The sequence below is a fragment of the Accipiter gentilis genome, chromosome 14 (assembly GCF_929443795.1).
Source record: "Accipiter gentilis chromosome 14, bAccGen1.1, whole genome shotgun sequence".
Lineage (NCBI taxonomy): Eukaryota > Metazoa > Chordata > Aves > Accipitriformes > Accipitridae > Astur > Astur gentilis.
In genome coordinates, this window is record NC_064893.1 from 11,695,871 (window position 1) to 11,722,710 (window position 26,840).

General features: G+C 39.1%; 1 protein-coding gene across 1 annotated transcript in view; it reads right to left on the reverse strand.

The window, feature by feature from the left end:
- Nucleotides 1-26,012, reverse strand: part of SUSD5 (sushi domain containing 5) — a 43,816-nt gene extending 17,804 nt beyond the window's left edge. The window contains exons 1-3 of the mRNA XM_049816562.1: nt 25,756-26,012; nt 17,282-17,459; nt 4,222-4,340 (exon numbers count right to left, since the gene is read on the reverse strand). Coding sequence (XP_049672519.1) covers nt 4,222-4,340; nt 17,282-17,459; nt 25,756-25,849 — 391 coding nt within the window. The 5' untranslated portion in view covers nt 25,850-26,012. The remainder of the gene's footprint in view (nt 1-4,221; nt 4,341-17,281; nt 17,460-25,755) is intronic.
- Nucleotides 26,013-26,840: the final 828 nt, after the last annotated feature.

The window sequence follows — 26,840 nt, forward strand, 5'->3', positions numbered from 1 at the left end:
CATCTTGCCATTAAGAAATTGGAAAATGCAACTCTTAACACTCAGCCCTATGAATGATGAGTGTGGATGTTTATTTTACTTCTTGATTGCAGAGACACTGAAGTATATGGAATTTTTCTTTTGGATAAAAATACTGAGTACAAATGGAGTACAAAGAACCCAAACTCAATCATAGCCAATATAAGTGCTGCTTGTAAGCTACCAATGTTAGGATGCCAATACCTCTTTCATCAGATAGGGCTTGTAAGAATTTATTAGTTTAAATGACATCACCAGGTAGCTGGAAATTCAGTCAGCTATATGCAAAGCTCTGGAAAAGAAAGCTGTAGCAATGAAAAAATGAAAAACTTCATATCCACAGCAAAGCATGACAAATGCAAAGAAATGGTCCAAATACTACATAAAGCAAATTGCAGTTTGATTGCTCTTGTAAAGTACATTTAATATATTTGCTGTAAAGAACACACTAATTTCTGTTTTTCTTATTGCTGAAAAAGGCAAACTGAAATATGTACATAAGCCATCGAGCTTTGATGGGTATCTGGAGCCAGCAGTCGTGTTTAACAAAGTTCGATTTGCATTTATGCTGTGTGCTACTACAAGTTGCTGCCTGTTTAGTTTTCTGTGGTGGCAGCAAATCAAAGCCATATGGAATAGAGATCTTACTTGTTGCCTGTAAATATCAGTGGGTCACCAAAAGAAAGAACCAGTAAAACTTCGGAGCTATTAACAAAGAGATCTTTCCTTTGTTGCATTAAAAAAAATACAAGAAAGGGAACTGAGAGGATTATATATATGAAATTGAATGGTATGTGGTCCTCCAAAAAAAAAAAAGACTGGTAGGAAAAATTCCAGCTTTCTGTTTTTCTTGCTTTATCTCTTTTATTCTTTGGGGCATTTTCTTACGAGCTTTGATAGAGAATAAACACACACTCTGTGGGCCAGATCTGACTTACGTGTGATATTCCATTTTCAGAATAGGCAGACTCCAATACATTTTTAGGTGATTTTTTTGCACTCAGGGCTAAGAGAAAATTTTCTGATCTCAGCAGATCCTGAGCCGGTACAGAGTTTTCATCCTCACTCTCACCGCTGCATAAAACATTTGTTTACAAGAAACTGAGAAGATACATTTTTCTGTACTGCAAAAACGGCAGCTATACTCACAGCATTCATAAAACATTACAGCTACATCTCTCCCTATCAAACATAACTCTTAGTATGAATTCTCTGTAAAACATAATCAGTATCAAAGATTGCTGTGATTCTTCTGTGTGCACAGAACAAAATTCATTTCAGAAGCAGGAAAAAAAAAAAAAGAAAAAAAAAAAGTTCTCTCTTTCTTCAGGATTTTTATTTGTAAAAGCCTATTCCTGTAAGCACACCCAGAGCTCTTGCTAGCATCTGCCCGCTGCCCTGACTGCTGAGGCATGCTGAGGTGTATGCTAAAGCAATTCAACCGAACTCATTCACATGCTAAATGTTAATTGAATAAAGATTAATTATAAATCAAGGCCTAAGAAGGGAATTTTGTGATGGTTTTTACTAAAAGTTTCATGGTGGTTCGAGATGCCCTTTGTACAACTCTATTTTAGAGTTGTGAAGAGTTACTATAATCAACTTAGTTTCTGAAGAAGAGAAGGCTGATGTGACTGTTCCCTCTGTCTGTCCTCAACCTGTCAGTCTGTCTGAGCCTTTGCCTGATCTCAGCCAAGCCTGACAAAGAGGGAAAGCTGCTGAGTGTCTGCTCATTTGGGGAAGATGAGTTTAAAATAGGAAAGAGCCAAAGCCGGGTGTCTTTTCTATTGGGATGGGCATAGGTCAGACTCCGCTTTTACAACCGTCCCCACAGGCAGTGTTGGCCAGCCGATTGGCATTGCATATGGACGGACAAACCAGAGTATTCATACCTCCAAGGCAGCCACAACACGTGCCGCCCCTGCCCAGCCAGCCATTCCTGGACCCAGCAAGGAGCTGAGAACGTCCTGAAGGCGCGGAGATGATGGGTAGAGGGTGAGGTTAAGAAATACTGGAGAAAGAACCCAATTAGTTTCATACGGGACTGCAGATTATTGGTTGGGTGGATACGGAAGAAACAAAAGGGCTTGCGGTTATTGTGTATGGGGACATAGGTCTCAGTGTAAGGAACCTGGGATTTTGGGCAGGGCAAAACAACTTGCTTTTTGCCCTTGATTTCAATACACAGGTCCTAATACTAATGCATTACTGTATTATAGTTCAAATCGTATCAATTAAAAGCAGTGTCCACTTTTCTAAAAGAAAAAAATACTCAGGAGGTTTCAGGTAAGAAACAATTAATTCATCATAACTTAGACGCGTAGATATTAACCACGTGTACAAACCAGCAGAACAGATATGCTGTGTCTGAGCCTGTGCCGCAGGGTTTGTTGTTGCTGCTTAGTACTGGATACTTACTTCCCAAAACTGAAAGCGGCATCCCTGAGGTATAGGATGTTCTTTCATCAGTCAACTGCTTTGTGCTGGCCTGTGTGTTATTGTGTGCTACACTTGCATGTTAAGGCTGTTTTCTTTCTGGACTTTGCTCTTTTCATACCAGCTACAGGCTAGGCTTTGCCACACAACTTCGCTTAAGCCTTTCTATTCAAACATTGACTCTGCCTCCAAAATTTTTTATATATTTAAAGAAGAGGGGACCTTATTGTCATCCAGAAATGTTTCTCTGTGAAGGACTGTTTGGCGAGTGCATTGGCATGATCATCCCATTCTGTCATCAGGAAACTCCCTGCCTTGTACAAAACGTGTTCATCAATTGTCTCTTCTTTGCAAAAGATCCACATTTTCCCCTGAGTTTTAAGCATGCAGTTTCCGAGTCCTGTGTAGTACTCCTTTCCAACAAGCATTCTCAGACTATGTTCTTAACTTCACTTTTACCACGAGCAGTGACCAAATGCAAAAGGCAAATGCAGTTCCTTCCCCGAAATCCAGCATCTACGTGTAAGCTCAGACGCAGCAGGTGGAGAGAGACAGGGGAGCACAAGGGCACAATGGAACAATAGTGGCCAGAGCAATGATTTCAGCATCCCACAGCTGTCCCACCCACCGCAAGGTTTTTCTCGAGGGGGGGATGGTGACAAAAGAGAGATTTGAAGGAAGACAATGAGAGAGTTTTGCAGATGTTTACAGGGAGCTGCTCCTATATGTGAGGAGCAGCATGGAAGAAAGCACAAAGGTGCTTGTGTGACAACATTAGCAACCGGGTGACGGAGCTGGCATCACTCACAGCAGCACGGAGCCTGGCATTGATATCATGAGGGTTACTTGAGAGGATGGTCAAACTGTGATTTTTGAATGACTGGGCGCACATCAAATATGCATCACCTCTGCCACATTTCACTTCAACCATATTTTCATTCCCACTGCTGTCACTGACTGTTTATCGAAATGCTCCCCTGTGTTGTGAACTTATCGTTTCTCAGTAAATGCCATCTGCTTGCCCCTGCTTTTCTTGGATATGAGATGCGAAACTTCACCGCGGACATCAACAATCTGTTTCAGGGGTTCCCAAACTTCTTTACGCAACCCTGCCTATCAGTAACAATTTACTTTGTGCCTTCAGAATCCATCTTTGCTTGTGGGTCTGGCATTTGAATATCAAAAAGTTTAAGCATCAACTTAAATTGGAAATAATTTAGTTTTCAGAATCATCCATGATATATCAGAGTCCCTAGAGGGCTGGTCTACACTTGTTAATGAAAAAAAAAACCAACAAAGCAAAACAAACAAAACTAAAATGGAGGCAATGAAGTTATTTGCATACAAATGTTGTATACTGATAGATATGCAACAGTGTGGTGTTTTGTGTCTGGGAGTCAGCTTTCTGAGTTACATTCAGTTAACAGTGCTGAGAATGGGAGATGCTTCAGGCATCTCGGCTGTATTGGTGCCAGATATATTCTTTTCCATAAATGATGTTCTGTGAACACCAAAATGGGTTCTTCCAGATCAGTAGTGCTGTTTGAACTTGCTAAACTGCAGCAAAGACAAAAGATAATGCAATTTATTTCCTGCAACCAATGTCTTTGCTAGTGCAGTTGGCTCACTTAGCGGGCAATTACTATAATGATTTATTCCTTAATATTACCTCTTTGCCTCTCAGCAGTAGAAAAATTGAAGGCAAAACTTTTAATGTTGCGAGATAGCGATGACTGTGCATTATTTTAATAATATATCAGTGCTGACCTTCATCCTTTACACAAAAAGCATCATATTGGTCATTCACAAAGGGCTCGGTTTCAATTTTAACATCAATGGCTTTCACGCTCTGCTGTTTGCTGCCCGTCTTTCTGCATATAATTGTCCTAAAATAAAGAAGAAGAAGAAGAAAAAAATAATCAGAAATCTTCTGGAGTTGTACATGCAGATGAAATTTGGAGATCTTTTATCACAGTGGACAGGCTTTAGCCTCAGCTTAACTGTTTAAGAGTTGGCACATAAGGCATTAGTGTGAGATGATCTATGAAAAAAGCTGAGGGAGAATTAGAAGTAATTAAAAAATGTTGGCTGTAGATCAGTTCAAGGCATAGGAAGCAATAAAGAATGTTTATCTTATTATATGCAGCAATACTTCTAAACATCAGACCAAGTCCCAGAGTATTTAAGGCCACATTTTACTCTCACATTCCAGCAATACAGATTTCCACCAATGGCACCTGGGTAAAAAATGAATACAAAACTCAAGATTTGATCTGAAAGATTATAAATCATTAGCATTTTACATTAAAAGACCATTAAGGTTGCATATTTAACTGCTCAAAAGCTAACACAGGCAAGCTCAGAAAATTAATCTTGATTTCTTGGAAGAAAAACTGCTCTCTTCTTTTTAACAGTAACTCCACACCTGTGTGTAACTCCATTTCTTCTGGTTTGGTACTCAGCAGTACCTAATCTACCCTGTTGCCCTTCATAGACTTGAACAAATGTAATAAATCTGTGTTTGGTTTTACAACTCTGTAGATGCTGAACATGAGGGAAGAGATTACTAATTATCTCTTCTCTCAGCTGCACTGGCTGCTTAGAACTAACAAATAGAAGACAGTTTGTTGTGGAAAACACTGGTTTTACTGTTACTGAAGGTTACAAAGGCTGGGAAAGTGAATTCAGCCCAAATTTTTGCAGCTGGATATTAATGGTGTGTGTTTTATTTTTTGTGGACAGCAAGTCTGTAGAAGTGTTGCACGGTCAGCTATTCTAGTGAAAGCAAGAAAAGAATGCTTTCCACACAGGAATCCTTCCAGTGCAAGAAATTTATCATTTTGTATTGTGCAATGCCATCAGTTTTGCTGTCAGTCCCACACTCAATTTGGAGAATAAAATAAATGTTGACTAACTGCCCATTCACTGAGTGTGGAAAAGATCCAGTGAAAACCCAATATTTGATCATGCACTTAAATACTGTATAACAATTGATTTACACAAGTGGGCTGAGTTATGATTGTACAGACCATCTTCATTCTGGCCTGTGTTAGCTTTTGAGCAGTTAAATATGCAACTTTAATGTTCTTTTAATGTAAACGAACAAAAGCAACACGAAACAAGCCATGTGGTGGTGGTCATGCATATGTACCAGAATGGTTCCTGCCACACTTCTGCTCTGCAAAAAGACATCATGTCATTCCCTACTGAAAGCCCCTTCATGATTTCAAATCGAATATGTTTCTTTTGTAAGGAAAACAGCCCTTGATTTTTTGGGGGGTCACTTGAAGGACAATATTGTCCATAGAATTTTAAAATCAAGTTCTCAGAATTTAATGCATTTAAAGTCCAAGTCCTCTAAGTCAGTAATCAGGCAACTAGACAAAAGTCACTTGATATGCCAAATTGAATTCAGATCACTGGGAGAATCAGGCAATCAATTAGAAAATTTTTGTATGTATTCACGTATTGTTCCACTAGGTCTTACAAGGCCTAAGTGAATAAAACAGTTATGCCTCCCTTCAAAAAGTGACTTACCAACCTTAATCTTTCCAATAATTACTCACTCAGGTACCAGATCAGTTATGCCTTGCAACACTGAGTGGACAGATACTGACATGTCTTTAAAAATTTGTGCTTTTTGTCTGTAATTGTGTACTTAAGACTTGAGACTCTCTTAAAAAAAAGGCAGTTCTGAAGATTGTTGCCATCATAAAATTCTGCTCTCTGAAAATCAGGCCACATTACTTGCTATGCTCTATCAAGGAATAAAATTCCTTATACTTGGAAGCCACTTTTGAAAATCTTATCTTGAATTTTCTGATTTCTAATTCCAATTTCTAGCCAATATATTTTGCTTCTGCCCAAAGCACTGTAATTTCTTTATAATTTCTTCGGTAGGCTAAAAAGTTGTCTGTGGGTGACAAATCCTCGGTACATTCAAGTCATCTCCAAAACAAGATACCTGGCTCACATGTAACATTGTGTATTTGAAGAGCAAGTTTTTCTTACTTTTTTTTTTCAAGTATGGTACAGTGAATTACAAGTTTGTAGTTAATAAAATATATTGATTAGTTAATTAATCTTAAGAGCAGTTCTTAGCTGCAATGAGACCAAACTTAGAAACGTGTATCTTGTATATATTTTTAACGTTATACATAAAGAAAGGCTTTAAATGATACTAAGATTTTTTAAATGCGTTGCTCCCTAAACATTTTTTCCTACATCAAGTTTAAAAAGTGCTCTTCCTGTCTATTTCTTTTTTTGCCTACAACAGACTAGACTGTGGTTAATCCTCTGTTTAGGACTTTAAATGGGATTTTTGTCATATTAAAATTGATCTGATTAAAATTGCAAACATTCTAAAGTAATTATGCTGAGATGAAAGAAATCATGTCTTGTACACATACAAAAAATAGAAGAAAAAAAAAAATCTATTTAATCTCTCCCATTCCTCCTTCTCTGTCAGTGGTTTCCTACCATGAGCTCCATGCTGCACATCTTCAGTAAGCTGTTATTACCGCTGCTGAAAGGAGCTTCAAGAGTGCTCAGCATTTCTCAGTAGTGGGTCTAATGATCAGATCTGCAATGCCTTTGGCATAGAAATAGTCTCCTTGCAGTCAGTAGGACTCCAGGTATGACTAAAAATATACAATGATAGTCTCTTTTCTCTGAGTTCTTGAGGGTGGGTATATGTTTTCCTAAATCCTAAAATGCTAGGTTTTCATCTATAATTATAGATTAAATACATAGGTACACTTTTGTCTCGGTTCTAAAAGGCAGGTTTTGATGCTTTTAACTTTGTTACATTTTTCATTTGAGGACTGAAAAATGGCTATCAATTCAGAATCAACATATTTTAAAATTTCTTCAGCAGCAGCATTGCCATGCTGAAATAAGAAACAAAAATTTGTAATATTTCCTACTCTTTCCAGCACCCCACTGAAAGGTTGTAGAAATGTGTCACCTAGTTCGTTTCTTTACTATTTTGAATTGTTGCACTGGGGCATGCATCATGCTTGAGAGAATGCCATAAACTTTATATTTTTTTTAGGGATACATCCACCTACCCAGCCATTTAGGAGAACATAGTCATGCAGGGAACTTTAATTCTCTTTATTGCTACTTTCATGTAATAATTGAACTTTAAACAGACTTGCTCATTACTCATCTTGGCATACATTGTAATCTGATTCTTAGAGCAGTGTAATGCATGATTTTGTATCTTGTGTTTAAGAAACAGATGCAATTTCATTTTTCCTTCTATGGAGATCTCTGATGAAAGTAGACATGCTCAGAAGAAACATACTGAGTTCGGACTGCAGATCATCCATAATAATCCTCTATATTTAATACACATCTGCTTGAAAGTTTCATGCATCCCTGAAAATTACTCTTACACGGCCATGAACTCTAAATCACAGCATAAAAATCAAGCACATATACTATCACTATAGACCACGTAAGTACCATATACTGTCAGTAAGGTAAAAATACAGTTGGGAAAGGAGGGGTTTTAGCAGTGTTGACAACAGCCCCTGCACTCTGATGGAAAGTGGGACCATGCCTGATGGTGTCTCCTTTGGTTCCTTGACAAGCCAAGCCAAAAACTAGTGAGAATCTTCTCAGTCCACTGCTACCCAGCCTAGAAGGACAACCTGCTTCATGATGCCTCTTCTCCTCTCAAGTGCGAAAACAAGAAACCACAGAGACTTTGCACGATGTTGAACCTCAGCTTAATTCCTGCTGCATGATATGATTCATCCAAGTAAGAACAACTAACAGTCCTTCCTCTGTACCTACCCTGAAAGAACGATCGGGGTTGGCCAAGCTGGTCATTGCTTTCCTGTGCCATGACTCCGATATTGCATTTATCATGTGCACACATGAGGAGAAAATTTAATACATAGCACAATAAGGTATGAACCAGACTTCCTAGAAGCCATCCACTTACTCTTGTGCTGGTTAAATTTTTTCTAATCTGTTATGTAACCAATGAGTAATTGGTACATTTTGCACTTCTAATTGCTCTGTTCAAAGCAGGAAACAGCAGAAAAGCTGGCTTGAATAGTATTTATTTCACAATATGCCGTAATATGCCATTATGTAATATATATTATTAAATGTATCATAATGATATACTTGATCCATAGTAATGACATCTAATTTTGTATGTTGTATATATGTATGTATAATAAAGATACATATAATAAACATAATATTTACATATAAACTATAAATTTTGTTTATAGTAGTATCCACTGGTACTTCTACTTTCTAAGATAATTACATAGCAATTTTGTAATACTTGAAAATTTTTCAGTAAACCCAAGTTAAAACATATGGAGTTTACAGCTGAGTTTATACGACATAGTGTGATCCATCAGCACAAGTGGGTGGGACTGGGATGTTTTATAGTTGCTACTGTATCTGCCAGTTGATTGTAAGTTTTGTAATCTTAGTCAATAAATTCACTGAACTGAGTCAGAATGGTCTCATGACATTTATTCATAGTAGTATGAACTCGCATATGAATATATTCAACTAAGAAGAACATAATCAACAATGTGTTAGCTCAGGCACTGGGAAAGTCTGGTTCATAACAAAATATGACTATAACAAACCTTCCCCTAATTAGAAAGCTAAAAACTTCATCACTTTTCTTAGTCAAGATAAATCTTTAATATCCTGTGCTAATTTTTTCATGGGTCAGCTTTACCACTTGTGTTTCAGTAATTAGGTGAAGGAAAAAAAATCAGTAGTCTGGAAGCCAAACTAGAGGATTTTTATTCTTAGTCTTTCCCTTCTGTAGTTTGGGAAACTGCAAATTATAAAGCTGCCTCTGATGAGGAATAAAATATAAATGACATGTTCACTATTACTGAAGGGAAGAAAATTTCCCTGAAAAGTCATGAAGGGGAGCACAGGTGGGCTTTGGAAAGTCCATTGACTGGGAAATATAGAGGCTAATTTTGGCTGGATGTGACCCAAAGAAAGCAGCTGCTAAGTGTGACATGAAGACATTCCAACAGCAATACTGCCACTGGAAATGTCAAAAGGAGGTCTTACCAAGGCAGAACCAATATCCTTTAGATTCTTAAAAATATACACCAAAATGCAGCCTTTTGTGCTTAAAATTGTACATACGACTACTGAAATAGTAAGGCCTCTGTTCATTAAATAAATATGGCCCATTCATGCAGATTTTCATACTGTAGCCTAGTATGAAAGATTTTATATAGCCATTTTACTATAATATCACTTTGTATGTATAATTTGAGCATTCTTAGTGCACGTAGAGGACAATTGTGTTGCTTCCTGGCCTGGACTAGTTGAGTGCTCAGAGACATGTCAAGTGTCACTAGAAAGTTGGTTTTACCCAATTTCATTTTATGGGCTCCACTTTAATCACGGCGTTCAGAACAGATGTTATTGATTAGTTACCAAAGGGTTTCAGAAAAAAATACAAAAATATTTGCTGAATGCTATTAATTTACAAAGAAGCTCAATTCTCAGACAAAAGGGTTTCAGATGGGACAAAACATTAGAAATATTGTTAAAAAAAGGGCAAAATATATGAGGTTCTTTTGAAAATTAGAAAATCAACCTCATTAGGACTAACTGGCAAGTTAAAATCCTGGTATTAGTTGCTCTTGTGTATTTGCTAAGAGTAAGCGTATCCCCTTTCCCTCTTCATTTTGCTAGGCTAAACAAACTGATCACCTTTAATCACTTCTGATAAGAGAGGTGCTTTCTTGGACTGATCCTAGTCTGAACTCATCCCTTCTGAGCTTGGATGCCAAGAATTACATTGCACTATTGCAGGTGGTATCTCACCAATGCCCTTCAGTACTGCCCTGTCTCTCCTGGAAGAGCTGCTGGATGTCTTTTAGGAGGACTGTATTTCCTTTTTTCATTAATTTTATGGCAGTTACTTTATTTTACGATAGGCTCACTGTGTTCTGTGACTACACCCAGCTCTTTCTCCTGTTCTGCCTTTTCCAGCTGAACTGCTAGCTTAAGGCAGAAATTCCTATTAGTCTTCATGTAACACTGTTACATCACACCCCATTTCTTTTACACCATCTCTGAAGTCAGGCTTACTGTCCTGTTCAATACTGGGATTTTCCTTGGTCTTAACAATGAGTTCTAACCTTCTGGCATTAACTAATTTCACTAGCATACCCCTACCTTTTGTGCCAAAGTTTTGCTAAAGCCCTCAAAGTTTGTTAAAAAAAAACTCCCAGTAAAAATACAATTTAAAAGTGCGAGTCCCAGCTAAGTAAATGGCTACTCTGAGGACTGTGATGCTACAGTTTAGCAGATGGTGTTTTCGGTGCTTGTCCTAGAAAATAATACAACAAAAATGTATTTTCTATTGTATGATGCTTTTCCTGAAAAAGTAAATTTTCCAAAAATTTCTTCTGCTTCACAGAACCGTGGCTGTCATACTTTGCCCATACTGTCTTCACAGGTTGTGCCAAGAAAAACTTCGCACCGCCCCCCCCCAAAGCCAATGCAAAGTGGCTCATGTCCACATTGCTCAGTGATATCATTCCTTGGAGTAAACTGGTCATGTCCATACATTAAATTCAAGTCTCTTGACTGAGCTTCATGTAGAAATCCCTATTCCTGAAACACAATTACTTTGTTTTTTCTCTGTATGAGACTTTCTGAGATGATTGACAAGAAACAATGAGAAGACAAAGTCATCCTGTAGCAGAGCATGACACCAGCTGTGGGCTGTGGGACTAGAGTTTGTGACATGAAGGCATTTCACAGTGCAAGACCTCCTCAGACAGTTTCATAAGCAATTCTAACATTTTGAATTGGACTGTGTCCTGTCAGTTATGTCTGGATTTTTCTTCTGAAGGGAATTAATTGACCTACCTCATACACATGTCTGGGAGCAAATTCATGTGCATTATCATCAGGCAGCAGAGCACAGCCTTGAAATAAAACAGAGAGGTTGCCAAACTGACATATCATTAGGACTGCTGCTCTGCAAATAGGCAAGTGGGCCTGTTATAGCATGTACACCTGGACAGATTTCACAGGGCCCGCAAGTTCAAGGGCTTACGCACACAGATGAGAGGACTGGCAAGGGTTAGCAACCGACCCTTATTTCATTCCTTGGATATTGCTTTTTTCTTAACCAAGAAATGTGCTGTTATTATGCTACTGCCAGGTGCTGGGCAAGTCCCACACAGTAAGCAGAAAAAGAAGTAGGTAGTCTTGTGAAATGTCATTTCTGAGTCTTATTATTACATTTCCCACTGGTGTCATCTGCAGTGAGGGTCCTGTTATGTTTGACACTGTAGAAGCATTCAACAGGAGTCAGTGCAAAACCCGAAGAGCTAACAAAAGGAAGGAAAAATAGAGATGAAGTAATTTTCCTAGCAGCAAACATCTGGTCTGTGGTCAGCCAAGAAAAGAACCCCAGTCTCCTGACTCCCACAGCAAGGCTTATTCTAGATGACTCTGCTTGCTTACTCCAGAGTTATCCCCTCCGAAATAAATCCTCCAGGGACTGGGTAGGAACCAGCCCAGGGCAATTTCATGCAAAGGAACAGGTTGACAGCCCTGCAGGAGGTCTATCATAGAATAGAAAGTCTATGCAGAGCTTCAAAGCCCTTGTAGAAGGGATACACGGCTTCATTCTTTTGTAGACAAATAAAGAACAGGATAGGGAATAGGACAGCTTCAGCTTTTCAGTCCTAGAAAAGTGATGGAAATGACTAAATTTGCTATGAATATCTTAATACAAGCTGTTGAGGATGTTTACAATTTCTAAAATAAATAGCTGTTTTCTAATACTCTGTGCACAGGGCTGATCATAAGAAAAATTGTGTCATGTTCACTTTCCAAATTTCAAAAACCCCAGAAATGAACGTAAGACCCTACAGGACATGCTGCCCAGCGCTGGAGGACTTGACACCAGGTTTCCCAGTATGACATCTGAATTCCAAAGATAGTAGTGAGAGCCCTTCAGAGAACTCTGCCACCTTTTTTCATTTATATTCTGGCAGATGGCTTGCTGGTTTTACTGACTCACTTGTCTGACATGCAAATAAGTCGTAAGCGTGCCATTTTTAGTATAAATAGCTATTAGGGGTCATCTGACAAATGAGACCTGCCTAACGACATTTCATTTCCTGAAATGTAACAATGTGTACGGCTTTATAAATTACATATGTCAGGACTGACTTGTAAATGGTTTACTTCTGGGCTGCTGGAAGAAGTTACGCCTTATCCTCTTAGCCCTATCTACTTGCCAGTGGCTCTTCTCTAAAAGTTCCCAAGCTCTTGGACCTGCCAGTGACTTGCTTGTGCAAGCAGCCCTGAACTCTGAGTCGGGTTGGTCAGAACAACTGAAATTGGAAGACAAAAACATCCCCTTATGCCTGTGAAAGAGGTTTCTGTCCCAGGCTGCTCAAACCACAAAACCACCTAGTTTATTGTCTCTTTGGATTTGCTGGCAGAGATCTATTTGTTTAAGCAATTTCCATCCTACATCAGTTGAACTGAGTCATATTTGTCAAGAACTGCTGCTTGGGCTAGCCCTGTTTGCAGGGACCAAAGTGAGTTAGAGAGCACAACACGAGCATCTCCACCAGCAGACCGGCATCTTCTTCCACCAGCATAACTCTCTGCAGAACGATGGTTTTTAACACCCAAACTAGTAGTTGGTTGCCCACTCTGTTCGCTTCTGACTTAAAATAGACAAGAGACAAGCACCTCTACCATCACAGCTGAGGAGGCAACAGTCACTGCCGTGGGTCAGTAAGAAGTAGGTTGGAGTGAGCTGGGCAGCCACAACCTCACCGGATCTAACAAAGGATGTTGGATTATAATCTCAAAATCTTTGCATACTTACATATGGACCCACATTTACATACGAGTCATCAGAAATTTGACAGTCACCCAAGTTGGGCTAGTTCTTCAGACCAAATTGTCCTCTTTGCCCATTTAAGAGGTATAGCCCAGAGAGCAGGCAATATAAACACGCTCACACTGAGTCAGTGATGTGCCTCAGTCATAACAAGAGAAACTCCCATGAGTTTCCAGCCCTGATTTGGCTATAAAAATGATAATAAGGACACAACAGCCAACAGTGATGGATATATTTACTAGGAGTGGGATTGTAATTATTCACTAAGACCATAAAATAGCCATCAGAAGTGAACTGACTTGTGCAAAACATGGAAAACTGATCTAGAGGTGAAAAAGTCCTTACACGTCTGCTAGAACTCCTGTTCAGTTTTGAGTCTGGTGGGAGGAGGACTGAAGCATGTCAGAAAATCTGTAACAGTGTAATGACATCACTCACATCATTTGCTTGTGTTTACTTCTACTGCCAACGTCTAATCCATTTTTCCTCAGAGGAAAGGTTGGGAAACCTTCCAGGAACCAAATAAATAAACCAAACTGCATTCTTCCTGAAATTAGGAACTTCTTTTCTCATGTTCCCTCCTATTTGTCTCCTTTCTGATGTACACAGTCCAAGAGGATATGGGAGAATATTAGACTAAAGCTCTGTGATCTGCACTGGATGTCAGTCAGCTGCTGGGAGGATTCCAAGGTTTTAGATCCAACCTATAAAGTCTTGAACAGTTTTGGACCTGGCAAGTGTGGGGAGGTCAGTCCTTTCCCTGGGCCACGCCATCAGATTCAAAGATGTAGAGGTCCATCAAGATAAATAACAAAAGGTGTGCCCAGAAAAAGAGACCTTTATTTTGGAAATAATTTTCCCTACTTCTGTAACCTTCTGGGCATGCTGTGGAGCCTGCTTTCCCCTCTCCATGTTAAATCAGCTGAGTGTGGATTGAGGTTTTTCTGTTTACCAGCTATCCTTTATCCTTGCTGTCATGTTCCCATTTATGAAGTAAATGCCCAAAGTATTGAATAGGTAACCTTAGGTATATTCTTAAAACTAAATAACTAATTTAGTAAAGTATTTTGAGTCTCTTCTTAATAGCTTTTTCATTCCTTTAATTATTCTTGAGCCCTTTTTTGAGCCTCTTTTAGTCTCTTTCTTAAGATGTGGTAACAGTAATATATATATATAGAATTCCAAAGGCTGACCCGTATGTGTGTATATATATATATATATATATATGTATGTATTTTTCATATTGTCCATCCCATTCCATAAGCACTCTAGCAACTTCTTTGTTTGCTTGGTTTTTTGTTTTTACTACAGCTGCAGTTTGACAGAGGTTTTTGTTGTGATGTGCCACAGTGATGTCCTCATATCTTTCCTGGGCTGACAGAGGTAAATCAGAACCCTGTAAGATATTTTCAAGTAGATTGTGTATTCCTCCTCCATGTATTATCATTGAACTCCATTTGTTGTCATTTTGCCCGTTCATCTAAATCCCTCTGAAAATCTTTATATTCTACTTGAGCTTGTCGAACTTGCATAACTGTGTCTCATTTGCATACTTTGCACTCAACTGCTCATTTCTTTCTCCAGAGCTGCATAAACTAACAGTGAAACCTGTGTAGCCTTTTTAGGCATTATACTTTTCTTGGTTTTCCCCAGAGTCAAAAATACCCAGTTCAGCGAACCAAGTAACATACATTCTGGTGCTTGCCCAGCCATGGGTAAAATAGTCCCAGAGAAGAGAGTATCACATTCCAGCTCTGAAGAACTATTCTCTCTGGTGAAGCTCTCCAGTGAAGGTCAGATGTGGTGACTACATGTCAATGGCATGCTGATGTGCCCCCACAATGTCCTTCCTGATAAATAAAGTTTAGAGACTTCCATATTAAAGACAGTTTTACTGGAGGAATGGAGTATGGAAAGTTGAAAGGGATGAGATATCTTCCTTTCCTTTCCATTGGCATGATGATGTGTACATTCTCACATCACCATGGTGTGATGTGTACGATACTATCACTATATCCGATTTTGATATCAAAGATATTCAGGGATAGGTCCACAACAGGTCTATTAATAGTTGTCGCTCCAGTGCCTGCAGTAATTAATTGAGGATCTCTCAGGACTAACTAGTGGTATTGCTTAGATAAAAAAGGGACGGTTTCTTCTCCTACTCATCATCATTCCTTATTTCGATAATACAGAGGCTGTATAAAAGAACCTGTACAACAACTTTGCCATGCACTTCTTAGAGACGGATAGTTTTCCTGGCTCTTCAGCCTGCATGACCTCTCAGCAGCTGTCTTAGGAATAAAATTTTTAGGGTTTAGATCACTGTCTTATATCCTGAGAGATTTCTGGACTTTTTTTAATGCCCAAAAGTACATACAATTTTTCAAACATTTTTTCACCTGGAAAAAAAAGGATCACTGGAACTAGTTGGTTTTGCTTGAAGTTGTTTAAATATCACCCTTCATTAACAGTAGCAATTTTCTGTCCTTTGGAAACTTCATCACTAAAAATATACAAACACCAATGCTTACTTAAATAACTGATAACTTCCACAAAATCCAGTAATACACTAAAGTTTGGAAACTTGGAAACAGTATCTTGACAAAACTTTATCACCATTGAACATTGATAATAGATTAGATATTACCCTCTAATTCATGAGAACTCTGTAAAGCACCTCAGGAGAATGAATGTATGTATTACGCTAAGGCTGTGGCTGGTAAGCCTGATGAAGGAAAGATTCAAGAGAGAAGGGGCTTTGGATCTACTCATCCTCCTTCTGGGCAAGTCCTGTATGGTCCCAGCTTCAGTGACACGAGACTTGCATGCCAACCCTCAGCTTCTCCATTCTGTTTTTGTTTGTTTTTTTTTAAACTGAATTTTCTGTGATTTGGTCTCTTTGTCAAATATGAAGCCTCTTGACCTGTTCCTGAGGCATGTTGCGAAGACTTCCGTTGGGATGTAGGTGCTTGGCCCAGTGCAGTGCCACATAGCTGGACCTGTGCAAGACTGGAATGAGTCTGAGTTAGCTTGAGTTTGGGAAGCCCTCATCAGCCACAGCAGAGTGGCATGGCGACAGGGCCATGCTGCTTCTGGCATACAGCTGGCACCTATGTGGACATACGTTCTCAAAATCTTAACTTTCATTGAAAGTCATTGGGATTTCCAGAGTACTCATGAAGGCTGACTTTGGCCTCCTGAAACTACGATCAACGGAGGGAAGCGGCTTCCACTACAGGACGCTTGTGCATTCCTGCTTTGAACTGGTCTCTATGGAGGCAACAATGCTTCCTGGCGAGGCTGTGGCAGGCCGGTACATCTTTGCAATGCTATCTGTAATGTGAGGCAAAGCTCAGTCACCGGAGCTATGTCAAATAATACGGATCAGCACATCAAGGGACAGTAGCAGTTCCTTGGTGAGCTTTCTCAGCAAACCCTCCACCACATGTGCGTTATCATATCTAAGCACATCTAAAGTCATGCCTATTCAAACATGCCTACTGTCTATTCAGACGTGTAAATACCTGAGACAGATACGTGGTTTCCATGAGAAGCTCCATTTGCTGAGCTTCTTATGGAGTAGGGAATAACAGAGTCGGTGGGAGCACTGACTCTAACTCCAGCACTGTGTCCTCAGCCTCCCAGCTCCTTTAGGGCTCAGCACTGGTGAAAAGGAACCACATAATTCAGAAGGAAAGAGGAAGAGGAAATTGCTTCAGGTCTGTGAAATATGTGATCTGAGACTGCTAAATATTTGTGTCCCTGCAACATTAGCTGTACAAAATTGATTTTGTGGGGAGAGTGGCATATTTAGCTACACGTCACGGTGCTTGAATTGTGGCCAGTGTTTTTCAGTAATATTCTTAGTCAAGGAGGAAAACTTGCTCAACTGTCATTCATACTTCTCAGGAAGGGTTATGCTGTTGTCCTTACCCAGTAGAGCCACTGGCGAGCCATCCCGTGGTGCAGCCAGCGAAAGAACAGTCCAGAACAGCCCTTTTCAGTTCTTCTGCAGTTGCTAAGCGAGCACTCAGGTCAACACAAGCTTTCTCGGCTTCAGCTAAATCCAGACCCTGAGAGTTGTTCTTGGACTCAAATGCAAACACTTTCCCTGCAGCACCAAGAAAGGACATGTCACTCATCATGGTATTGTACTCAATACATATTCAACAAAAGTATTGCAATTTATCACCAAATAAAGTCTTCTTGCTTTTACTAAGTACATTTTAATGAGCAACCTACTCCTTGGAATGAGTAAATTTTATCAACACCATTAAGTATCTTTGTCTTAGCTTTTCTCTTAGTTTTGTTCATCAACAAAAAGGCAAGTACAGCTAAGTCCCTATTCATTCCTAGCCCATATGTGAAGCTTGTCTTGCCTCTATAGATCTGTGCTTAAGATCTAGAGAGAGAAAGCACAACACTCTCTCATATGCACATGTATAGTCAAAGTCAGAACATCTCCTGTAGGCTCTAACACTGGAATTCATTACTAAGCATTTAACAATTGCATTATAACAACTACATCTATAAAGTAAGCACAAATCTAAAAGCCAGTATTGCAACCCAGTCTTCCATCTCAGAAACAGAACTATACTTATTCTCTAAAGTCAAAATGATGTAATTCTATGGCAACTTGTTTCTAAATGCTGCTGCAAAGCCACTTTGTTTTCATATCTTTCTGGAAAGATAGAATTTTTTCCTTAATGGAAGGCTTTTTTGAATGAGCATAAGAACATATTTAGCATAACAATTTCTTGTGTTATTTTTCTTTTCAGTTCCATTTATTTCACTTTAATTTATCTAACACTGTGAAAGGTGTAAGGGTGAAAGTTAGAGGTTTTAGCAACTGGGAACAGGGCAGTTGGGGTTTTGGCAATGAAGCTTGAGAAGTTCCTGGGTTATGGACTAAACACATTAGCTAGATGTCTCAAGAAAAAGAAATAAACGATGAGACAGTTTACAGTGCTGACATTTAAATTGCTGTAAGTCTCTTCTTTCTTAAGATAACATCCCTCAGGATATCTCCTAGATTTCAAAGGTACAGGTTGAAGTTGCTTGCAGGTGCAGGAAGACAATTTTTAAGCACTGTTCAGTCAGTTAACACTTCGTATGTCTATTTCAAAAGTAGATTAGTGGTTGTGGTTATATGAATGCATAGCTTCTGGCACATACTGAGTGTTCGCTGTGTAGCTAGCTTCATACTCATAGGATATATTGACCAGTATCAGGAATACTTCAGACTAATTCAGCCTGATTCTGTTCCAAGTGCCACCCCCACCACATATTATTTCAACAAATTGATAAATCTGTATCTAACCCTAAATATGGGAAACTGATTGATACAGGGTAGGTCTGTGCCTCACAGCTTTCTGTTCTCACCCATGCACAGTTTAACTCACTGGAAGGATCACAGTCCTTGCAGCAAAAATTGCAAAGTTTCTTTCAAGTAAATATGTCTTTTGTGTTTACATTAGCTAGCAAGCGCAGATTTGTCCTGATGAAGATGCCTACTTTAGTGGGAACTCTACATGTGCACAATAAGAAGTCATCCTGACTTGAGCAGATAGCAATTTAAATGACTGGGACAAGCAGCAATGAGAAGGAACAGGAATTCAGAGTACCCAGAGTGATTTTCTCAGGCAGTTAACAGTAGTTGACCAAGGAATGCAAGCCAGAAGCACAGATCAGTGTCCTAACCACTAGACTACATTGTCTCTTGATTCTCAACTATAATCAGCACCATGAACTGCAATTAGAACAGGGGAATTTACACAGAGCCGTGAAAAAAGCAAGCTTCTACAGTCCTAAGTACTAAACCACCAGGATTCTTTTTGCAAAATGTCCCAAATAATGCACAAGACTAATGTAGGCTGCTGTTTCCAAAGCCATGAATAGACGTAGTGAGATATGCACGGTGTAGGGAGAGATATAATATAAGCAGAAAGATGATGGGTTTAAACAACCATTCTTAAGTTGCAGAACAACTTTTGTTCATAAAGGTAAGCAGGGATTAAGTGTAATGCCTTAATTAAGTGTAATGTAAGCCTTTATTGAGGCTTTGTCCCAAACAAAAACTTGTCCATATTCTATATTTTACCATTTGACTGTCAGGATTGAGATACATCATCAAAGACATATAGGACAAGTTTGTATATCATCTGACTTAAATCATAAACTTTAGTTTGACATGGCAGTAATCCTTATTTTCCAGCTATTAGTATTTCAGTTAGAAGACTTAAAGAAAGGAAAATCATTAAGGATTGAGCTCCATCAAGATATAATTAGAAGAAATTAAGTTCATCATTTAGTCTTTTGACCAGTAAGTAACAACTACATTTTTAGAGGAGTTTAGCTAGCCAAGACTGAGGCTGAGACAGCTTTCCTTAACTACTGTTATGTGTTTGCTAGTACTTAAGGTAAATTAACTTTTTACTAGAAGCTATGAAGATGCTGATTCAAAACAGAGTCTTGTCCTTCTAAAAGATATCTGGGATGTCCAAATGATCTAGACAAATAGTTTTTAGGGTAGCCTAGGAAGGACTTACTGTTTGGGAAAATTATAGTGAACTGCTTTATAGGAAATTCTGGTTAGCTAGAAGTGGATGAAGAAGGCTCACCTGCTTACCAGAGTGACCCATGAATCTTCTCCAAAGCTTTAGAGGCTCTATGGCTATCTGTCCAGTTTCTAACATGTGCCCTCTCTTTTTGCCTAATTTCTTACTTAGAAAATATAATAGCATGCAAGATTCTGTTATTGGACACCTGACCACTAGAATAGCTGGATCCCCAGTATCCTGAGCTGTGTCACATTACTGAGGGGCATTTACTGGAAAAAAAAGTACAGGAGATATGCTAGCACGGTAATAGGAAATATACAAAAGCACATCAAAGCAGGAAATCCCCCTAAATAAGTAAGACTACAACACTGAAATTGAATTCTGCACCTTGCAGTGGCATGGCTAACATGCTTGAGATATTAATGTATTGAATTTTTCTCACTTTTTATTGCAAAAGTGATGTAATTTTCAAGCTGGAGATCTAAGGGTCCTGGATAAATATTTGTAAAATTTTTATCACTGCTAGTTCTAATGAAAGTTTTTCTAGAAAAGGTTTGTCTCTCAGACTTGATGATATGATAGTTATTTTTGGTATTGGGGCTGTGAAACATTCAGATGGCATCCCCTTTCTCTCTAGCACATTATGACAGTGTGGAGTAGTTGAAATCAGTTTTATCTCTGAGATAGTATCAAGAGATGTATTGTCATTCTGTTTTAAATATGCAACTTTTAAATATGAGACTGTTCCATATTTCCATAAGGCACAGGATAAAGGATGATGTCTTTGTGTTTATTTGTGTGAAGAACGTAGTATGCCTTAGGTTGTGGTACCTTTGAAGAGCCACCATGTTTGAACTCTCTCTCAACTCTCTCCCTTCATTTCTGCCCCATAACATTTATTTCCCATAATGTGATGATGGAACAGATAGTAAGGAAATTTGTTCCCAAAAGTCTACATACTTTTCTGAAGCCTTTTTTTAATCAAAGCTAGTCCCTTTGGTTTCAAGATCAAGCTAAAAATCCATGCAAAGTAGTCTTTCTCAGGAGGCTTAATGCACATCTTAACAGGTTCAGAATGAAAAATGCCCTTGCCACAGTAAGTTTCTTCTGGTTCCCCTTTGAAGCTAGTGAAAAAGTTTTAACTTCAATGGTAAGACATAAATGATAAGAGATAATTCTTCCAACTGTTAATTAACAGCTGGATTCATAGTTCTGAAGAAAAATTCACACTTGAAGCCAAAGACAGTCTTTCTTTAATAACTAGCCTATATTATATCACTAGTCTCTCCCATCATCTGATCACTATTATTACAGAGTATTGATTATAATTTGATATGTCAATGAAAGAATAATTTTTATTATTGTTTGGCATGAAAATTTTGTAAACAAGCAATAGCTGAATATAGTTTTTACTTAAGAGTTCCCCAATATATTCTGATTGAAAACATACCCATAGAAGCATAGATCTCAGGGTTTCTAGGATTCATTTCTATCACCTTGTTTAATTCCTGCATAACTAGACAGTAGATTTTCCTCAGTAATTCCACCATCAAGTCCAAAAATTCATGGTTGAACTAGACCATGTCTTTTCAAAAGGCATCCAGTCATGATTCAATGACTCCAAGTAATGGAGAATTTACAGCACACTTTATAGTAAACTGTTCCAATGGTTCATTACTCTCACTCCACCTTATTTCCACTTCCAAATTTTTGCTAAACTCAGCTTCTAACAACTGGAACTTAATATGCTTTTGAGACTGAAGAGCCATCTACAATCAGATATATGGAAGCACAAGAAAGGCACTCTTCAAAAATAAAACCAGACCAAAACCTGTTTCTTCATACTTTTAGGAATTGCAGTGAAATTAGCAAATTTTCTTGGTTACCAAGAAGACAGAATTTGACTAATTTATTCTAATACAGTAACAGCTAAAAGAAGTTCGTCTGAGACCTATAGGTATGGTTCAAAGCCCACTGAAATGGGTTCAAAGTTCACCATATCTTCAGCAGGATTTGTATCATGCTTGGAGAAGAAACATAACACTGCATAGCCAAATATACTTTGAAATAAAAATGTCTCTCACAAATAGCGTAAAATGAAAGCACTTTAAAACGCATGTCCAGTGTGCTGATCTCATGACATGATACTTACTGGTTCAAAGGATAAAACCTAATCAGTTTCAACAAAATAAATGTGGTAAAAGATGTGCAAATGTGGAGTCTATTTTATTTTTATGTAACTGTTAAAAACTTCAAATGGAGGTAAAAAAGAGCAGAGGAAGGGAAGGTCACTTCTGTACTTCAAGAGCAATTTAATTTCCATTTCTATGCCTGTGTGTAACAATGGACTTGATTGTAATAGCATGGGTGGAGAATTCAGTAAAACTGTACGAGTACAGACAGAGACTGGGGTAATTACCAGTTCTGCTTAGTGCTCATGAATGTAGAGTTTATTTCTGCAAGAAACTAAAGTGAATGATGTCTTCTTTAATTCAAATTGCTTAAAATATTACATCATCAGAAAAACAGCAAAACTGGGAGGTCACCTTTGAGTTCCTCCTCAGTTAAATTCAGTCAGAGCTTAAATTTTAATTTTACTATATGCTTTAGCATCAAATAGTTGGAATCGTTTATGCATTTATTTTTGCAACATACAAGAATACGTGCTGTTTTGCAAGTGGGAGCCTGAAATGCTTAGACACCTGCTACTCGAATGCAAGTGTCTAGAAAGAACAGAAGAGAAAAAGCATACTTCTTTCCTTTTCTTTACAAAAAAAAGGTGCAAAGCAAGCCAAAGGAAAAAGTATAGTAGGGGTTTTTTCCTACCTTTGACATCAGACATCTGGTTCTAAGTCAGAAGTATGTATCTCAGATCCTCACCTAATTGTGCCTAGCTTTCTGGATTCAGCATCCTTCCACTTGCAAGCTCTGCGGTCAGTATGCCTGCTCACTACCAGATGACCGGCTTGACCAATAGGTCTTGCCTGTAACCCAAATTTAGCCAACAGAACAACTCCACTCTGGAACAATTAGTAAAGTTTTGTAATTAGCACATTTTTTTTCAATTCAGGAGTGTCTCGGTAAGGTAGATTAATTGCCATCATTCTCTCCTGACATGCTCTGTCTCAGAGCAAGTACTCTGCAGAAAACTATGGTTCACACATATGGATATTTCAGCACCCGTCAAAAGACAAAGGAGGAAGTCAAAAAAAGCAGAGACGACTCCTCTGCGGGATGCATGAAGCTGCATCCTTGTTCTCCTATTCCAGCACAAATGCAAAGAAATTTTAAAAGGCCTGCATCTGCACTGGTATGATTGAGACCCATCACAACAACCTGTATTATTCTCCAGTAACAGCTCTAATAGTAGTGGCACACCATGGTACGTCAGAGCAGGAACAAGCCCTTGAGGAGCCTTCTGTCCCTCTGACCCCCATCTCAACACCTATGAGCAAGCACATTTCAATCGTAAAAAAACTGCAAAGTGAAACAAAGCTATCTTTTATTTCGGCATTTACCTTGCTATTTCTGGAGTCTAGCTGCCCTACAGCAATATGCGCTGTGGTAAATACTAGTCAAAAGAGATCAATTAAGCTTCGAGGCTTTACACCTTCACCAGACCTCGATGGTCTCCAGTTTTATTGCCTGCTCTCTGTCATTATTTGTGTGTGAGATAATAAAATGAAAGCCTTCCTTAGGGAAATATATTGTAACCAGTTTCGGAGGTTTGCCTGTAACAGGGGCCAGTCTGAATTTCACAGGGTTTTTACAAGGCGAATTCAAAATCCCTTCAGAGGTTGGCAAAGCAGTCAGTAACTTTTAGTTAAAAATAACAAATACACATATACATATGTGTCACCCAGAATGGTCCTTTGGCACTTAAGTCACATTTGCATGTATTGGAGAGTAGCACAATTGTATTTTCACCTACAATTTACAAAAAATGAGAAGGTGGTTTCCTGTCTGGATCGGGCCAGAATCTGTTATAAAAGAAAGTATTAATCCTGTTTTGTACTCTCAGATCTTCCTAAATATGTAAGCCTACATGCCATGGTAAATTTTAAACTTCACATAAAGTGTTCTTCTGTATCAACATATAATAAGCCAGACGCTTTATAGGACAGTGTTATGGTTGTTTGCTTGAATATTAATATTAGGAGAACACACTGAAGAGCATGTTAATAGAGGACTTACATATTTTTCACAATGATACTTAGAAGTTATATAAAAATGTATAGTACAGTATTATAATAATGCTCTACAACTGTAATGTACTTCAGAAGTTCTACCCTTTAATCCTTATAATTGCTTTACCATGTATGAAGTAAATTTGACAAACTGTTGAGTGACAATTAAAATCTGTCACAAACTCTGCCTTAAAATGATGCCCAACATTTTTTTCCCTTTCTCTTTTACAGGGTGTCTGTTTAGGAACCAAGAAGATGCCTTTAATTCTATAGAAATAATACCAATTGGGAGCTGCTCTTGAAAAGATAAGGGAATTCTTCAAATGAAGCATTCTTAGCGAGGGAAATTAATTACTCCTGTCCCGTCCCCTTTTCTTAAGTTCTGTGGAGAACCCTCTTTCATGGGTATGCATTTTTTTTCCTCATTTCAGAGGCATTTTTCTAGGGAAGGAGTGTTTCCTAAAATCAGAACTGCAGTTTTGCCTACTGCAACACAGTGCAGTTGCCTGACACGTTTATTTTCCTTTATTCTTAATGAAAAATAATTTTCTTGAAATTTACAAGACAGGGTTCTGTTGTAGAAATGGTATTTTACACAAAGCAATAGAAACATTCAGGCAAGATTAATTTTCTCCCTTTCCTTTGCCATACTTTGTCATCAGCTGAAATAAATTTAGGTTAAAGAGGAAAAAAACCTCTGAGAACAAAAAGAAGAGGGCTTTATTGCCCTATAATGTTTAAGATCTGTTTTCTGGAATAATGCAGCAAACATTGATGGCAAAGGATTAGTTTATCGAAATAAAAAAAATCCCGAGTTCAGGCATAAATCTATCGCAGCTGTGAAAGTGAAAAAATGTGGCCATTCAGCATTGCTCTCCCAGGAAAAGACACAGTTGTTTCAAAAATAAATTGAGTTTTTGCTAAGGCAAGCTGGTCATAGTTACTACAGGCTTAATCGTTAAAAGGGCAATAGGCTACTGGAAACTTTCAAGGGATGCAGTTATTCAGGATTATCATTAGCGAGTAAGAAGTCCCATTTCAGAGTAACCGGTGGTTGGTGCTTCAGCCAAATTCATGTCCTGATCACATCCCTCGGCAGTGAAGTGCAGACAAAACTCACGTGCAGAAAGGTGCGTAGTCATCTTCAGTGTGTGTGGTACTGAACAGAACAGAAGAAAAGCCTTTGACTTCTTGTCTTCCCTTCCTCAAGTACCTGCCCATATAAATTGACTTTGGGAGGCATTTGAAGCAGGCAGATGGGGAAGTTCTTTGGAGAAAAGATACTTTTAATTATAAGGAGAGCTCTTCTAAAATATAGCTGAGTCTTCTTTTTTCATGTTCTGGCTTTGTTTTATTATTCTTATTTCCTCTGGAAAACTTCACTATCCTGTCATTTTGTTTGTCATTTGTAATAAAATAATCTTAGCCTTCTGGGATCTTATTTCCTTTCTGTGCTTAACCCCAGGATATTTGTAGAGTCTCAAAAACCTCTGAATCAGATGTTTCCTAACCCAAACTGGGGCATGTATTTAAGTTTATTATTAAAAAAAAAAAAAAAGTTTGGGTTTTGTTTTTTTTTTTTTTTTTGCAATAACACATTTCAACATACAGCTCTCATTCCAGCCACAGCAACCCAGCCCAAACTGAATGGGGGACTCACCATCAGCCTGAACAGAGATGATCTGAAGGATGAAGAAGACAGATCCCACGCCCTGGAGAAAGGTGAGAGAGAATCTCCGAGAGCCTGAAGCCATTGCCCTGCTCGCAAAGCCCTCGGCCGCAGGAGGTTGGCTGCCGAGGCTTTTTCTCTCTCCTCCTCTGCACTTTTGCAGCGGGGTCTGCAGTGATGATTTCAAGGAGCTCTTTCCCTCAGCAGGATCCTGCGTCTTGGGTTTGCACTGAAGGCGGGAGGGGTGGAAAAAGAAAGAGGGAGGGAGAGAGGAATCCTTGGCTTGGCTAGTGTGAAGGGGAGGGGAAGGTTGGGGGGGGAGATGTCCAGCCAGCTGGGGTTGGGGAGAGGCTGTATCCAGCCCTGTCTGCAGGGCAGTGCACGCAGAGAGCCGGTGTGAAAAGTCACATTACCCTGTCGGTAAATACCTAATGGATCACGGTGGAAAAAATGTAAAAGCCAGGAGGGAGAGAGAAAAGGGGGGGGGGGGGGGGGGGAGGACAAGCAACGAGCAGAAGAAATCCCTGGCTGAGAGGAGAAGGGCAGCTAGGTAGCGGTGCTGGTACGCGGTGAGTTTGTGGGCTTAGCTGTGCATCTCCGAAGGGATGGGTTCAGACGTGGGGAGCGTTTTGTCTCCGCAACCTGAAATCAGCCAGCGGTGCACTGCTGAGGGTGGTGGGTCAGGGGCTGCTGCAGCAAGAGCGACAGTTTTCAGGTAAGGGCTGAGGAAAGGTGACAAACGGCATGGGACCCTGGCAGCCAAGCCTCCCTGAAGATTGGGATTGGGATGGGTTAATCCTGCTGTTTCAGATCTTGGGTTTGGGACAGGCATGAGGAATTGAAGGTCGAAGCAGGAGTCCGTGAGCTGGTCTCTGTCAGTACTCCTGGTCCAGATGAATGGTGCTGGTCAGGTTTGAATGCTCTGAAAGCAGCTGATGAAAGGACTTTCCAGCTCCCGCTAGCTCTTACAGCACTGACATCTGTCCCTTATTCTCATTCTATATTTGTCCCAACAGAACTCAAAAGAAACCCCCACAATAAGAGGAAACATACCGGTGGTGATGCCAAGATTTATT